At 38.0% G+C, this 17,077-nt stretch overlaps 1 protein-coding gene across 1 annotated transcript in view; it reads right to left on the bottom strand.

The window, feature by feature from the left end:
* The window catches only part of ASXL3 (ASXL transcriptional regulator 3), a 136,512-nt gene that overhangs the window by 33,626 nt on the left and 85,809 nt on the right, over window positions 1-17,077 (bottom strand). Inside the window, exons 7-9 of the mRNA XM_061995876.1 lie at window positions 15,287-15,404; window positions 14,254-14,373; window positions 6,796-6,959 (exon numbers count right to left, since the gene is read on the bottom strand). Coding sequence (XP_061851860.1) covers window positions 6,796-6,959; window positions 14,254-14,373; window positions 15,287-15,404 — 402 coding nt within the window. The remainder of the gene's footprint in view (window positions 1-6,795; window positions 6,960-14,253; window positions 14,374-15,286; window positions 15,405-17,077) is intronic.

Raw genomic sequence — 17,077 nt, 5'->3', positions numbered from 1 at the left:
CACTTTGCAAGGAAGGAACAGTTGAAACACTACACACTGCAGTAGTGCCATACATCTTTAACAGATACATAATTTAAAGCACGTGAATCCCTTACATCTATATATGCTATCATTTATGTTCACATTTTAGTTATACTCTCAAAACACAGCTCCTAGCACAAAGTCTTTCAAAAATGCACTTGTGCAAGTACTTTCCCATTGGAAGGGTCGTGTTTTATCAAGTCTTTTCCCTTTTAAAGTGCTAATAATTATTTCAAATGTAAATGAAACTGTTATTACATACAAGGTCCTCTTTTTTAAGTAGTAACAGCTGTGCACTGTACTTTATAACGTTTGTTTGGAGGGAAGGAGAGGGGAACAAAAGCTTCACTAGTTTGCATGAGGAGAATAACCATGAGCGGAGGGCCCCTCACACACCAGAAGGACTTACAGAAAAGGATGTTGCAGAAACAGCTGTGGTTCTTGTGTTTTCAGCTTTTAATGAGCACAGCACCATTGCTGTGTCCTATTAGATGTTCTGAGTTGAGCCTTGCTACAGACAAAAGCAATTGCAATACTCCTGCTAACACCTCTACAAAACTTGTTTGTAAAGGCGAGACATGCTTTGTGCCAAGAGCTTGTAGCGAGGGCTTTAGCAATGGAACAAGACCTTCCACAACATGGATTCAGCATGGTGGAAAACACTACTATTCACACTTCTGAAATACAATGACCGAGCCTGCAGAAATACAAATCCATGACATTTAACCAAAAACGTGAAGCTTCCTACTCACGTATGTAGAAGTACTGATGTTAAGGAAGTACTGATGTTAAGGAGGGTTATTGCAAACAAGCAAACTAGAATTTCATTCTCAATCAATGAGACCAGCCAGGCTTCAGTGCAATTGCAGTGAGCTTTACTGGACTGCACTAGGGAAGCTAAAAGAGCATACCTGTAGCCAAAGCCAAACGGGGATTTTGAAGTAAAATCCTTCAGCCTTCAATTCCCATAAAAGTGAAACTGATGTTTGTTATTAATACATGACTGTTTGGTAAAACAGGTATTAATGGAGTTTGGTAAAAAAAGGTATTAACTTGTAGCACAAGGACAGGAGGGCCAGCTGGGAGTAGTAACCTTCTTGAATACCCCTGGCTAGCTCTGCTCAGGAATCAGAGCCCCAGAATCTTATTGAAAAGGTAGCTCTGGAATTTCTTCATCCATTTAGTCTATAAGACATCTATATTAAAACTACCCTAACAAAGCTGTACATATAAAGCATATTACAACAACGAAATGCTATCCACGTTGACCAATAAAGCGAAAGAAAAAACATCAGTTAAAGAGAGAAATGTGACATAAAATGACCTTCAATTACTGCACACACAGGGGTGCCAATTTAACAGCTTTTTAAATATGCTTAGGTGCAGAAGACATATGTTACATTTAACCTTCTATTGCAAATGTTCTCCTCTGAGCTGTTTTTGTCATAACCCTAAAACTATTTCAGTGTAAAACTCAAACATTTACAGAAACATAATAATAAATATTGGATATTGATAGAGAACTGAAAAGGACAACTAAGACGTTGCAGTATTAGCAGAAAAGGCAGCTAAGAAAGACAAAGTAACAATTTAGTTAATATTACACAATAATTCCATGGAGAGAAATGTAAAACAAACCTGGGAGGAAATAATACACAGAGGACTATTTGTCTATTATAAAGAAAAGGCTGAAAAAGTCTAATGTCAAATATAATCCTCAAGTGCTGACGATGTTCAGAAAGCAAACAGGAGAATGACTATAGTGCTACAAACAAGAAACTGTGAAAATAAAGCTTCACTTAATCTTGTTTAATACAACACTAATACAAAGTAAGATATATACTAAATAGTATTTAATTTTTTCTTTTGATTACAAAGACCAAAATGAATAATAAGTGTTAGAAAGGCTGATAATAGACCTCTCTCCTTGTGTTTTACAGGCCTAAGAATTCTGTATATTATTCACTACTCTCTCTCCACTGCAGAACTCAAACTGATATACTTGATATTAGGAGTAATTTGTGCACACTGAAAACATTGGTTACCATTTGTTATCATTGCTCAAATGGCAGGAACAGACACTATGTTGATTCATGCTACATGAAAGCAAAAAGGTTTTGAAATGGAATTCTGTAGATAACCTCCCCAAAATTACTTCTTATTGTTTTAAACAGAACAGAGAGAATCACACAGAATCCATAACTGACATTAACATATGCCTTTTTTCAATGCAAAGTGAGAGGGAATCTTTGCAAGGTGATATAATCAATCAACCTAAATTGAGTAGGTCGAGACAGAATGACAGAACCTGTGCTGACCTTAAAATTACAAGATGCTGTTATGGTTTTACATAACAATAATATTTTTGGATTCACTGATCTAGATATTAAAAGAAAAAGATTGGGGGGGGGGGTTGATGCACTTTAGAATATTTTGATTCGTACCTCATGTTTTTGTTTTTAGTAGACTGGCTTACTATAAAACTGAGATATTCACAGGCACTTCTGCAATAATACATGGCTTAAAGAATTTCCTTATAAATATTTGTTTAGAATTTTGAATGTAAGTAACATTCTCAACTATCTAGAAAATGGAGATAGATTCAGAAAATAAAAGATTGTGAAATTCCTTTGATAAAACAAGTAAAGCTAAGACAAAACGTAATTTTTACTAGGATATGCTCTACTGTTTTAAATGCTCTTTGTGAGCAGTTTTTATCAGACAAAATGGCACTGCAACCTAACACACAGGTTTGAGGAGGCTTTGAGATCCTTGGTGGGTGTTTTTCAGGAGGAAATTCCCATCTGACGTGAAAGGGCAGGGCAGGTATCAAACACAAGAGGCTCAGAAGAATCCATTATTACCAGAAGAGTGAATACAGGACAAATTCCCAAAGATCAGAAAGTTGTTAAGCATTTGTAGAATCTAGAAAGACATTTTCTTCAGAGCATTCTGGAAAGAGCATTTTATTTAGCTCTCTAGCAGTGAGTAAAATCGTTTAAGCTTTCTGCTACTCTTTAGATGAGGCAGCTCTTCTCTCCTTGGAAGCTTACTACATGGGTGCATTTACCTGCCTTTTGCCCATACCTCAGTGTTAAAAAGTAGGAATTTGACTCCCTGGTAGCACCAGCAGCAAGGAAGGCTGGTGTAGACAAGTTATTGTCATCTCCCATTCCTTTTCAGCAAAATGTCATACAGACCTGTTCCTCATTCTTGCACAACATAAAGTGTTTAATTAATATTTAAAGAGGCATTGATGTAGTATAGCAATTTAGATACAGAGAGAAACTTCCTGCTTTGAAGACGAATATTTGTTGTGAGGTGGTCAGGAAGACTTCTGTTACATGTAATCAGCTCGATGTATTAATATTAGAAGCAGCTATTTCTTTGATGAAAATTCCATTCTTCTTCAGCTGTAGAATGTTCTAATTAGGGCTGGAAAGCAAAATACTTTACTGGGATTTGTGACAACTGAATTATTTTGTGCAGTCTTTGCTCTCCATATAGTTTCTACACCTATATGTTTTATTGCCAGCTCAGTCATCTAGGTCTTCTAGGGGATCACTCAACAAGCTCTGTATCAGCTGAGCTTTAAGGTTTTTGATACTTTGAATCCATATAGATTAAGATGAAAAAGAAAAAAAAAACAGAGATGAAAATCTGAATGTTCAAATTTCAAACATGAGGTTTTCCAATATCCAGTGATGCACCATTTGGTGCACCAGTCTGCTAACAGACAATTCTGGGTCATGGCTTTTCCTTTGAACAATGTCCACATACGATTTCACTCTGAACCCAAATGGAAGCACATGAAATCCTTGTTAAAACATTTCTACCATAACTGCCAACTTGTCACAATTTCTTTTATAGGCACTTTGAATACAGAAAATTACACACAGGCTTCATTGCTACTGAAATAAAATTTAAACTAATATACGAGCTGAAATCAATTTCAAGTGTGAATAACCGATGACATAATTTATCTTTTCCTAAGGGAAAAAGAAGGCAATGTTCCTACACTTCCATTTTGTTAAAAATGTAGCTGGGTTAGGGAAAAAATGACAGCACCAACATCAGCAGAGTTGTTCTCAACTTCTTCCATTCTAGGACATCTTTCCTAAGGTTCTTTGTTCCGTACGGGCCTCTCATGGCTCCCTGACAGCCACCACAAAACTTGAAAACAAACGAAAAATCAGAAAAAGTCCCATGAAGCTCCTGACTTGGCCCTGAACCTTTTTTGAACATATTAGATTAACCAGGGTTGAGACAGAAGTCATTTATTTATAATAAACACTTGCATGCAAAAAAGAAAGAAAATCTCAATTCTCTTAACTAATGGTTTCTAAAAATGCTTATTCAAACTGACATATGCATGACAAGTTTCAGCTCAGTACGATTTAAGGAGGAGGAGTTATACCGCCCAGAAAAATGGTGTTTATGACAGAAATGAGAAAGGATCATTCATCACAGGGCTTTTCTATGTAGAGCAGTAATAAAGCCTAAATGAGACTGCACTTCATTAGTAATTTATTTCACAGATCACTATATATACACAAATAGCATAACTCTATTACATTTTTATAGCACCATTCATTATAGTACTTCACATACTATATCCACATGACAACACAGAAATGCAGCTCCCTCTGGGGACGTCAGCAGAAGCCAACTGTAGAGCAGTGCACAGGGAAGAAACATTTCAGAGTCAGAAGGGTGGGAGCAGGAATTCCTAGGCTCAAAAAGGCAAGATAAGACAACAAAACTTAACCCTCAAAGAATAGTTTTACTCCATTTTCGCCTGCCTGATGTGCCATTTGATTCAGACAGTATAAATAAGAGAGGGAGATTAAATATCCTTGCCTTGTCCAACCAGAACAACCAACACCAGAGACTGCCACCAGAGCTCCCTGGCTGGAATTTTTTCTCACTCAATCCTTGAAGACTACACTAACATTTTTCACTTGCCAGAGGAAGGAAAAGAATATCAGTACAATTGCTTTCATCAGTTTGTATCAGGGATGCAACTCTTTAGGCACAGCAAAGGACACATTCTCATATGTCAAGGAAAGGGATGGAATTCTTTCTCTACTAAGACCTCTGCAACATGAGGATTTGGGGCTACTTCACTCCCCACTAGAAAACAATGCTCAAACTATCACACTTAGAGGCCAATCATTTCCATTAGTCTTCCAGAGATGAATGAAGACTTGCGTCTATTTTTATGACTAGTTTGTTTGCAAAGTAACAATGCCTATTGATGTAGGTAGGCCTTTGAAATAACACCTACAATATATGTATTATGAGAAAGCTTTCTAAAAGAAAAATTTAAAATAAACCCATTACTTGAAATTAATGAAGTATGAGTAAATTTGATAAATAGTGTCTTGATTTTCTTGCCAAAAACTCTGCTGTAAGAACACTGATAAGAAGGTAAATGGTTCTAAATACAGTCCCCGTATTTGAAATATAATTCATGAATACTGAGATCTTTGATAGTTGGAGAGAAGACATGATTTTATCTAGTAATTTTTTTCTTTAATCTCTTCTGATAAATCAACTAGAGAGAAGAAAAAAACAACCAAAAAAACTTCCAGGAAAATATTTGCTGGGCACCAAGTTAAAATCGGGTTTACAGGAGACTTTTACTGCCTTGTGGGAGATTGAAAACAAATACATTGATATGCTTTGTCTATGGCTCTAGTTTTAATGTTCTTTTTCAAATATTCTGCTATCAAAGTGCATAGCTTTAGTCCACAACAAACATTATCTAATTTGAAAAGAGGCTGAGTAAATGTACATCAATACAATTTTCTCCGTCTTTTTGTCTCCTACCGTACTGCTTCTCCCAGTGTCACTAACATTTTAATAAATGAAACCATGATATTTAACATATTGATTTAAGATGCAGTTTTTAACCAGTCATTTAAGTGGCCTTCATTCTCTTAAGTATTATGCAAAAAGGACACTGACCATCTGCAAAAAATATAATGCCCTATTTGAGTAAGTTAACATATTTAACTACATAAGTATTACCCATTGAAAACGGGAAGACTGTTTAAATCCAAAAGTGAGGCAAGAGCATAAATGAAGTTGTTTTGAGCTCTCTTGGTTATTTTAACTGATACACATGCTGGAAAGGTTTTTTTTCTTCCTCTAGGAAGCCTCCAATCTAACCAACAAATGCAGGAAGGACCAAACATTGTAGGAAACAACATGAAATTGAACTTACATTTCCACCCCATTACTCCTAAAATCACTCAACAGAACTGATGAACAATCCATTTTAGTCTGTAGACATAAGCTCTGAACAAGAACTTTCTTACAAAAGGTGTGAATGAATGGATGCAGTGAGCTGAGCAGATGTGTACACAGACATGTCTAAAAGGTGAGGAGAAACCAATAGAACTAATATTGACTTGGACATTGCTGGCAGAGCACCCAGGAAGATCATAGATGAAAAGAAACTCAGTGTAAACATTGTCTTGAAGTTTATCTTCAACACCATAGCTAGGAAGCTAATTAAGAGATTTGGCAAGTTTAGACAAATCAGAGAGCCACGTAGTTTTCAGAATGAAAGGAAGCTGGAGCTGGTTGACACTTAGATAAACTTTATAGTCATTTAACATCTAGCAGTTTTACCTAGAAACATTCTTTTTTACCTAAGGGACATTCTCTTATTCTTTCCTGAAACAACTAGTTAAAACAAATCAGTCTATGCAAATATACTGCAAAAGAAGTTTCCTTAAAAAAAAAATATTGCACAACACTACTTACCTGCCTGTCTACTTCTGGAAGCAAAAGCAGGAGGTATTGTTGAAAATGCTGAGGTAAAGAAGCAAAGGTGTGTTTATTTATTAAAGCCCTCAGGTTAGTGTTCACTAGAATAGATCCTGGCGTTTCTATGTCAATATCCTCAGCTTTGGTCCATTTCAAATGCCCTGGAGTAAATAAACAGAAATAGTTTTAAACATAAATAAAGAAAGAGAGTAAGAACAATTCTTCTAAGATTTTAGCTTTTATTGTACAATATAGTAAGCTCCAGAGAAATAGTACTTGGAAAAGGGTAACACAGCCTTTTCTAGCTGTCTTAACAGCTTCTTTTATATTCCTTGTATTTTCCTCTTGAGCCCCTACAGACTCCATGTTCCAGTCAAGATCATGGATGACATATTCTTACTTCTAGCAGGAGACCAACTCAGCAGCAGCAGACAGTCATGTCATCAACATCAGCATCTATTTACAAGAAAAAGGCTGTTTGACAAGGCTGATGTGAATCAATCATTACAGAGAGCTTCTCTTTGACCATGCTCTGCATCTGCAGTGCACTATGTCCTATGTAAGTTGTCCCACAGCATCTGCTAAAAACTGTGTGAATAGTGGTCATACAGATAATAATATTTAATGTGTTAAATTAGTGTCTCAAAACTTGCATTTTTCAGAATTTTCTTAAGAACCTACGATATAAAATGAACAGCACACAGAAGGCAGCAGTGGGAATTACCAGAGATGTAGAAAACAGGGACTGCGAGAGAGAACACAAACCCAGGAATGAGTAAGATGATGACTCAGCACTGGGAAGGGGAAATACAGAAATGGTTAGGGTAAAGAGCGACGTCTTCTGACTGTCCACGGTGGATAGCAAAGGTAATGAGCTTAAACTGTGGCACACTAAGAAATATTTCTGTTAAAGATACTGGAAAAAGAGAGCTTTCAACCACCAAGGACAATGAGACACTGGATTAGATCCATAGTGAGACATTATAGTCTCTTTCAGTGGAAACATTTAAGAACATGTTAGACAAATACCTGTCAGGAATGGCAGGTGTATAACTGATTTTGCCCTATGACTGACAAACAAATCACATGACCACTGGAGGTCCCATCTGGTCTCATTTTGCTATTATTTCTAGAATAATAGTTAAAAGATACTTTTTAAAGCTCCTTAATGAGCAATTACTGCTATCTGCTGCAGGGTATATACATACTGCTACAACACTTTTTTCCTCTCAGGATTAACACATTATGACACTCAGTAAGGAAATAGAAGAAGAGGAGAGTCCAGGTGGCTGAAAAAACTCAAAAGTTTCTAACCCTTCCCAGGAAACTTATCCATGTTTTGACCTACTGTACTTTCAAATATTTCAAGCTACAAAAGGGATCTTCAACTAAATGATACACAAACTCCAGCAAAATCTCAAGAAAAGCAAGCAAAAAGAATACTCCATTGCTATGAGTCACGGTGCTACCTGGCATTCACACAGGACATCTCAGCAGAGATTGTAACTGACATGTTAAGAAGAATAAAACTTTTCTACAAATGAGGGAAATTGGACATACTGATTGTTATGAACTTCTCAAATGCTATAACTACTTAACAGTGACATTAATAAAAATAATGCAGTTATGCTTTAGATTTCTTGGAAGGCCTATAGTAGTCTCCCCTGAAAGACTATATCACTCACAAAATGTACAAATGAATGAAAATGCAGCAGACTTGCAAATTCTAAAAGCTTCTCTTCAGACACAGTCTCCCACAGACATTCTCACAATTTCCTTTCACTTTCCAGCAGACAATACTAACTGAACAAGACAAGGATTACTTTGCACTCAACACAAGATAACCTCTTCCAACACATATTTCCAAGATACTGTATTTCAGGACAGCAAACACTCCATTAAAAGCAAATGAATGCCCTGTTATAAAGGACAATTGTATGGGAGAAGTGCTCATTTTCATGAATACATCACAATAAACTGTCCTCACCATCTGTTCCACACACTAAATATAAATGCAAAAAAGAACATGGTTCCCAAGAGTATCGCAAGTATTATGACGTATTCAATTTTAATGCCTCTATGTGTACTCTTTAATCAATGCAGAATACACATCTCCATCTTCCAAGTCACTCCAAACTCGAGTAACATTTTCTCCAGCTAATGTTTCATGTCCTCTGGAAAGACATACACATAGAGATGATTTACATGAGAACAAGACATACGACTGCAAAGTCAGTAACATCCTTCAGTGGCAAATACTGTAATAGTGTGAAAAGCCCAAGATAACATCAGAAAGTCAAATCTAAATCTATGTGCCCGAGTAACCAATTTTTTATAATTTATTTGATCTGCTACTACTTATAGTCTACTATAGATGCTTCATCCACTTATTGAAGAAATATGTATATTATACCTAGGATGATAGGCCTGTAGCTCACTGTGGATGCCCAGCATATCTATACTCTAAAAAAACAAAACCTGTTCAGAAAACCAACAAATTCTCTCACCTGCACTCTTCCTACAGCTAATTTAGGACCTTGACAGCAGGTCTCAAGTTTGTAATTTGATTTCGCAAAGTATTTGGGAGCAGTATGGAAAATAGAACTCTGTAGAATATGATGAAGAGTATGCTACTAATGCATAGTTAACTATAACTCTGGGAGTTTATGACAAAATCTATGCCAGTATTTTTTATACTGTTTTCCACAGAGCTGCTACTAGACTTTGGGGGGATCACTGGCCAGATCAGAAATAAAACTTGGAAGACGAGAGAAACTGAACCTTATAGGCTTGAAAAAGAAGAGATTAGTCTTCAACATAGAAAATTAACTATGAAAAGAATTTAAAATCTTAAAACCTTGGGGGAGCAGGTAGGGGGGCTCAGGTTATTTTCTCCTCTATCCTGTTCACTAGAGAAAAAGGCAGTCTGCAATGGAAAAAAATCAGCCAAGTGAACTGGCTGAGAGGCTGGTGCCAGCACAAAGGCTTTGGGTTCTTTGACAATGGATCCTTCCTTGGGGACTACAGCTTGATAGGACAGGATGGGATTCATCTCTCCCATAAGAGCACTGGAATATTGGGAGTAGGCTAGCAAACTTAATAAAGAGGGCTTTAAACTAAGGGACTTGGGAGATGAGGGGAGAAGCAAAATAGAACAAGCTGCCCATCTAGCTGGGAAACAGGGCAGAACAGGGAATACAATGATAAGTGCCCTTCTTCTGCACACTGGGCTGAGATGTGGAAGGCTGACCATCCCGAGGAAGAGCCAAGCTGGGGAGGATCCTCCTGCAACTGTCCAGGGAAACCTTTGTGTTTGAATAAGCCCCTGAGGCTGCCTCTACACTAATGCACGTAGTCTAGGGAATAAGCAGGAGGAACTGGAGACATGGGTGCGGATGTGGGGCTACGACCTCATTGCGGTCACAGAGACATGGTGGGACAGCTGCCATGACTGGAGCACAGCCATGGAGGGTTATGTATTGTTCAGGAAAGACAGGCTGACAAGGCATGGAGGTGGAGTTGCTCTCTATGTGAGGGAGCAATTAATGTGTACTGAACTGTGCCTGGGTGGGGATGAGGAGCAAGTAGAGTGCTTATGAGTAAAAATTAATGGGCAGGGCAAGGTAGGTGATGTTGTTGTAGGAGTCTGCTACAGGCCATCTGATCAGGAGGAGGATGTGGATGAGGCCTTCTACAAACAGCTGAGAGCTGCCTCATGATCACAATCCCTGGTCCTCATGGGGGACTTCAACGGACCCGATATTTGCTGGGATGGCCACACAGCCAAGCACATGCAGTCCAGGAGGTTCCTGCAGATTGTTGACGACAACTTCCTGTCACAGGTGATTGAGGAACCAACAAGGAGGGGTGTGCTGCTGGAGCTGGTACTGACAAATAAGGAGAGTCTGGTTGGGGATGTGAAGGTTGAAGGCAACCTCGGCTGCAGCAACCATGAGATTGCAGAGTTCAAGATCCTGTGTGGAAGAGGCAGGATACAAAGCAGGATCGTGACTCTGGATTTCAGGCGAGCCGACTTTGGCCTCTTCAAAGATCTACTTGGATGGATCTCATGGGATATGATTCTAGAAGTCAGAGTGCCGAGGGAGCTGGCTGATGTGATTTCTAAGCCTCTCTCCATCATTTTTGAACAATCATGGAGGACAGGTGAGGTGCCTGAGGACTGGAGAAAGGCCAATGTCACACCAGTCGTCAAAAAGGGTAGGAAGGACGACACAGGAAACTACAGGCCGCTCAGCCTCACCTCCATCCCTGGAAAGGTGATGGAACGACTCATCTTGAATGTTATCACTGAACATATGAAGGATAAGATGGTTATCAGGGGGAGTCAACATGGCTTCACCAAGGGGAAATCCCATTTGACCAACCTGATATCCTTCTATGAATGCATAACCGGCTGGCTAGATGAGGGGAGAGCAGCGGATGTCATCTACCTTGATTTCAGCAAGGCTTTTGACACTGTGTCCTATCACATCCTCATCAGAATGCTCAGGCAGTGTGGCTTGGATGAGTGGACAGTGAGCTGGATGAAGAGCTGGTTGAATGACAGAGCCCAGAGGGTGGTGATCAATGGCACAGAATCGAGTTGGAGGCCTGTGGCCAGTGGAGTTCCTCAGAGATTGGTTCTGGGGCCAGTCTTGTTCAACATCATCAACGACTTGGATGAGGGGACAGAGTGTACCCTCAGCAAGTTGTCTGATGACACCAAACTGGAAGGACTGGCTGGTTCCCCAGAAAGCTGTGCTGCCATTCAGCGGGATCTCGACCAGCTTGAGAGTTGGGCAGAGAGGAACCTCATGAGGTTCAACAAGGGCAAGTGTAGAGTCCTGTATCTGGGAAGGAACAAACCCATGCACCAGTACAGGCTGGGGGTCAAACTGCTGAAGAGCAGCTCTGCAGAGAGAGACCTGGGAGTCCTGATTGATAATAAACTAAACATGAGTCAGCAATGTGCCCTCATGGCCAAGAAGGCCAATGACATCCTGGGATGCATCAAGAAGAGTGTGACCAGCAGGTCAAGGGAGGTTCTTCTCCCCCTCTACTCTGCCCTGGTGAGGCCTCATCTGGAGTCCTGTGTCCAGTTCTGGGCTCTCAGCTCAAGAGGGGCAGAGAACTTCTGGAGAGAGTCCAGTGCAGGGCCACCAAGATGATCAAGGGACTGGAACATCCTTCATATGAGGAAAGGCTGCTGGAATTGGGGCTGTTTAGTCTAGAAAAGAGGAGACTGAGGGGAGATCTTATTAACATTTACAAATATCTAAATGGTGGATGTCAGGAGGCTGGGACGTCCCTCTTTTCTATAGTAGCTAGCGACAGGACAAGGGATAATGGGATGAAGCTGGAACACAAAAAGTTACACTTAAATATAAGAGAAAACTATTTCACTGTTCAGGTGAGGGAGCCCTGGCACAGGCTGCCCAGAGGGGTTGTGCAGTCTCCTTCCTTGGAGGTCTTCAAGACCTGCCTGGACATGTTCCTATGCTACCTGATCTAGGTGAACCTGCCTCTGCAGGGGGGTTGGACTAGATGATCTCTAAAGGTCCCTTCCAACCCCTACCATTCTATTATTCTGTGATTCTATGAAGACTATGGTCCTACATCAAAGTATGAAAATCAAAATATGAAAAGGATAGAAAGCATATAGTAGGCAAAATCAGTTAACTAAAGTGGGGGAAAGTTATCATATTTAATGGAGGCTCAGAAATTCTACCAAAACCAACATGCAGCGCATGTTGGGCAGATCAGCAGAGTTTCAGATAATCAAACAATATCTGGATCTGAATCATGCACTATATGGGTCACTGAATGTATTCTCAAATGTGCTCAACTACTGTTGTACTAGTATCCCAAGAAAAATTATGAGAGACATTTCAGCAGGTACAAGAACAGAAATTCTTAAGCCTTACACAAAGTTCCCTGCATTCCAAGTGCTGTATCCAAAAGGCCAGAGGAATTTTTCTTATATCCACAAAAAATCTAATGAATTCACTCTACATTTGGTAGCATTTGCCAAGAGTTGACGAAATATCTGGGGAAGGGGTGGAAATTACACATCATAATATGTATCTCAGTCTTGAATTTAGAGAAAGTTTACAGGAAAATGTATCTTTGCATAGCAAAAGTTCTAATACTGAGGGAGCATTTTTGGTTTCGAATAATGCCATTTGATCAACATAGAGAAGTAGCTATCCATTCAAGACTGCTAAATAATCTGCAGAAAGACCATATATGAAACCAAAGTACACTTTCATGGAAGGCTGTGATACAATAAGGCTTGCAGGAAACAGTTCCCAGGAACTGGCAATAGTATATTTAATAATCAACCCAATATTTAGGAAATAAATTAACCTCAAGTTATTTTGCTAAATCATTATATATAGAAATAGGACTAGGTTGAATCATTAATAAAGAAGAACAATCTTATTGCTGCAAAGATGGACATTAAATAATTCTGAGGAAGACTGAGCCACTACAAAAAGTTTGTTTGCTAACTTTCACAATATGGCCACATTGCAAAATACTTCTCTATTGATTCAGCAGTCTGCTGAATGCAAAAAGTCCTTCATAAAGATAAATAAATGGTTATGTAATTATTCTACTTTACTTTAGCCGAGACAAGAGTCTTAGTGAACACTACATTTTCAGCTCCTTAGGGAACATTTCCAATTATGTTTCATGCAGAGCAGGAAAATCTGCCTATCACATGGAGCTACTGAGATTTTACTCTTAGCATCTCTTCAGAGAAAATTCTTCATTAATTACAGATCATCATTCATAATTCCTGCTAAAAAACACAGAGAACAAAAACAGAAGCTGCATCTAACACTTCAAGAGATATAGTTTAAAACATCTTTAATAAAGATCCAACTGAAAAAAAAATCAATTGAAAAAAGACAATCAACTAAAAATGATATGTCAAATCTCCATATGACATGGAATAATGCAAATGAAGAAAATAAGGTTAACTTCCAACAGGTAATGTAAAGTAACATATGTAAGCTAATATGTTATTGTCTTTGGGAATAAATACATCTTAGACTGCAAGCAAATTTAGAAGGAAGAGTATTTGCAAACCCCTGCCCCCACTCCCATCCCCAAAATCATAATGCAGCAATCAGAAGCTAAATGATAAATGATCTCTCTGCCTGCAGTTGCTTAGGTCTGTCAAACTTAAAAAAGTAACTACAGAAAAGTAGTTCCTCCTGGACATGTACCATTCTACGATTCTATGAATCTATGAAAAGCATTCTAGGGGGAAAGAAATGCCCAGGGATTTTCCAGGTGGGCAAAAGAAAGATGTCTTCTTTGAGAAATGGTCAGATGCCAAGTTTGAAAAAAGGATAGATAAGCTGGAAAAATAAAACTTCTAAAGAGAACACAGAGTTTAGAAAAATATCAGTATTACAATAACAAGACATTTATTTTACTTCTACTCACCTAAACCTGATTTTTTTAACCTCTTTAAGTGCTGGCTTGTTTGTTTTCCGGTTGGAGACTTTTGCCCATGTTTCATCTCTTTATCAGAACCATCTGCTTCACCATTTTTAGACTCAGATCCTTAGGAAAAAATAAAAAAAACCCAAATATGCTATTAATGCACTTGTACTAAGAAACCCCTCAGCATCCCATAGACTGTAAACAAAACAAAAATAGGATTTTTTACAAAACGACATCTACTTGCTGAAAGGCAATATACCTTTCTGGTCACAATTCCTCATCATCAGAGGAAATGGAAGCAGAAGCTCAATAAATCAATTAAGTACTGAAAACTAAAATTTAGTGAACACTGCAGTCAATAAAAATGTTCAGTTATCAGATAAAAATAACATTTTCTTTTAATGCCCAAGGGATATCTTTAAAAATATTTTAACCTCAAGTTATGGGTCAGTTAAGCGATCTAAAGGTGAAAAAAGATCATTTCTTTGTGAAGAAACGTTTATAGAAAACATACAATTGCCAATTTGTGTTAAACATAGACATAGAAATCCTTTAAAATGAGGGAACTCAGCCACCGAACTAAAGGTCAAGGTTATACTGCAGTGATAAGCATGATGCCAGCAGAAAAGCCAACAAAAAGATTTGAGTATTGCCATGCAGGATTGAGACACAAATTGAGATACAAATTCACGTTCAGAGAGAAGCTTGCTTTTCCCCCCCTCCTTTTTATGGTATTGAATACCAGCATGTGGTCCTCCATTAGAGTTCCAGAGCCAAACAAAATGTTACTTTGCATTCCTTTAAAGCTGCTGCTATTACCAACTGTCATTTTACTGTGTGCCTTCAGTTCTTTTATTAAAGAGAAATCTCAGTCCTTGAGATACCATATTTGATAAGAAAATAAAGACGTTAAACAAAGCCATCAAGTGTAAACGTTATTTCAGCAGTTCCAAAATCTGTATGCTACACAGCTGACTCAGAGCAAGGCTCTGTGACTAGAGCTGATCTTGGGAACAGTCCTTTAGCTATTTACCTGAAGGTGAATCCGACTGCTCATCAGACACCTTTAATGGTGTCAAAACAACACGAGGGACAGTCTTGTTTACCATCATTGAGACTCCATTTCTTCTTTTCTGCTGTTGTCTTAAAGCCTACAAAAACGACAACAAAATATAAAAATTTATCAAAAAATAATGCTTATAAATGAATTGAGACATTTCTCTACCATTAAACTGAATCTCTTAAAATAAGCATAATTTACATAGCCACTGAATTGCCAGACTTCACATTCGTCCTCTTTCTGTCATTTTCCCTTAAAATAGAAAAATCAGGCTTTTGGTTATAAAGAAAAAGAATGCACCTTAGATCATTTTCCAATACAGTTTTGACAACAGTCACGTAACTGTTTGGTTAACAGCACAACATGATAACCCGAGGAACATGAAACTAAGACTTTCAGGTAAAAAAAAAAGAAAAACAAATGTTTCAAAATCAGAATAAAAATATATATGTCTGCACATCTCTCGCAGGTGCATCCTCTCCAGTATACTGCTCAGTCAATCAAGTTAACACAGAGTGTCATCAGTATGTACAGCATGTAAGGACTACAGTATTGATGCACTCACTCAGCCGTGAGTAGTGCTGCACAAAATCACTGAACATGGCAGGAATCATTTATTTTTGTGAAGGGAATCAGTCCTAATCTTGGAAACCTTGCAGCACTTGGCTTCTGTCAGCTTGACTTTGGGCATTAACCTTCAGAACACGAACATGATGGTGTTCTGGCAAATCTGGGGAAAAATGATACAAGAATAAATCTCTACAAATGGGAGTGCTTTGTGTTTCATAAATAGATCAAATACAGGGTTGATAATGTAACACAAAATATTTGAAGATCAGAAACAGCAAATATCTGTCAGACTATTTTATATAGAAAATTATATCTGATTTGAAAGGATCTTAAAACATACAAACATGAATACTTGCCAATTAATAAATTTGCAAGCACAAAAACTCTGGAATTAATCAGAATGGGCTGGGCTTAATACAGATCTCTCCTATCCTCCTGTCTATTTTTCTCCTGTCTTACTGTGCATTCTCTTTTTATAACTATGATTTGTGTTATGATCTTGGGGGGATATTAGAAGTAATGCTACATCAACAAAAAACATATTTGATATGAATTATCCCTGTAGGTTTACGAACATGAATGACTAATGCCTTACAAGATTTAAGCCTGTAACTTCAATTAATCTGTAATATCTTTCCTAAGTGTCCACACAGCTAAATAAAACAAAATCTCAGGAAAAAAAAAAATTGGTATCAGTCAGTTCCTCCAAATAACACACTGCACAACATAAAATAGACAAAGCTACACAAAAGATATTTCATTGATTAAATCCTTTTATAGTACACTTCTTAAAGGACACATACGCACTACACAATAAAAAGTAAATTAGAATGCTTGAAATCAAACAAAGACAGGAAGCTGGTCAGATCTGCACTAAACCAAAGAAGCAAGCAGAAAGCCATGAGGAACAATCTATACTTCACACATTTTAAAGACAGAAAATACACACTGGTATTGAGTACACACAGCCAGACGTGTAAACCAAAAAATCCAAAATGTTAATATTTTTCTAAAAATTCATCAAAATTCCAAAAATCACCCTCAGCGCACAGTCCTGCTGACTGTCCAATCAGGTGATCCTTATTTAACAGCAATACCACTGAGACAGTAACAAATTGTTCACTAAAAATTAAATGAAACGACAGCCAACTTCTGCCCTAACAGCATACTAATATAACCACAACCCAAACTTTG

This window comes from Colius striatus, chromosome 4 (assembly GCF_028858725.1).
Source record: "Colius striatus isolate bColStr4 chromosome 4, bColStr4.1.hap1, whole genome shotgun sequence".
Taxonomy (NCBI): Eukaryota; Metazoa; Chordata; class Aves; order Coliiformes; family Coliidae; genus Colius; species Colius striatus.
Note: the sequence above shows the minus strand (reverse complement) of the source record. Positions and strands in the feature narration are given on the sequence as shown.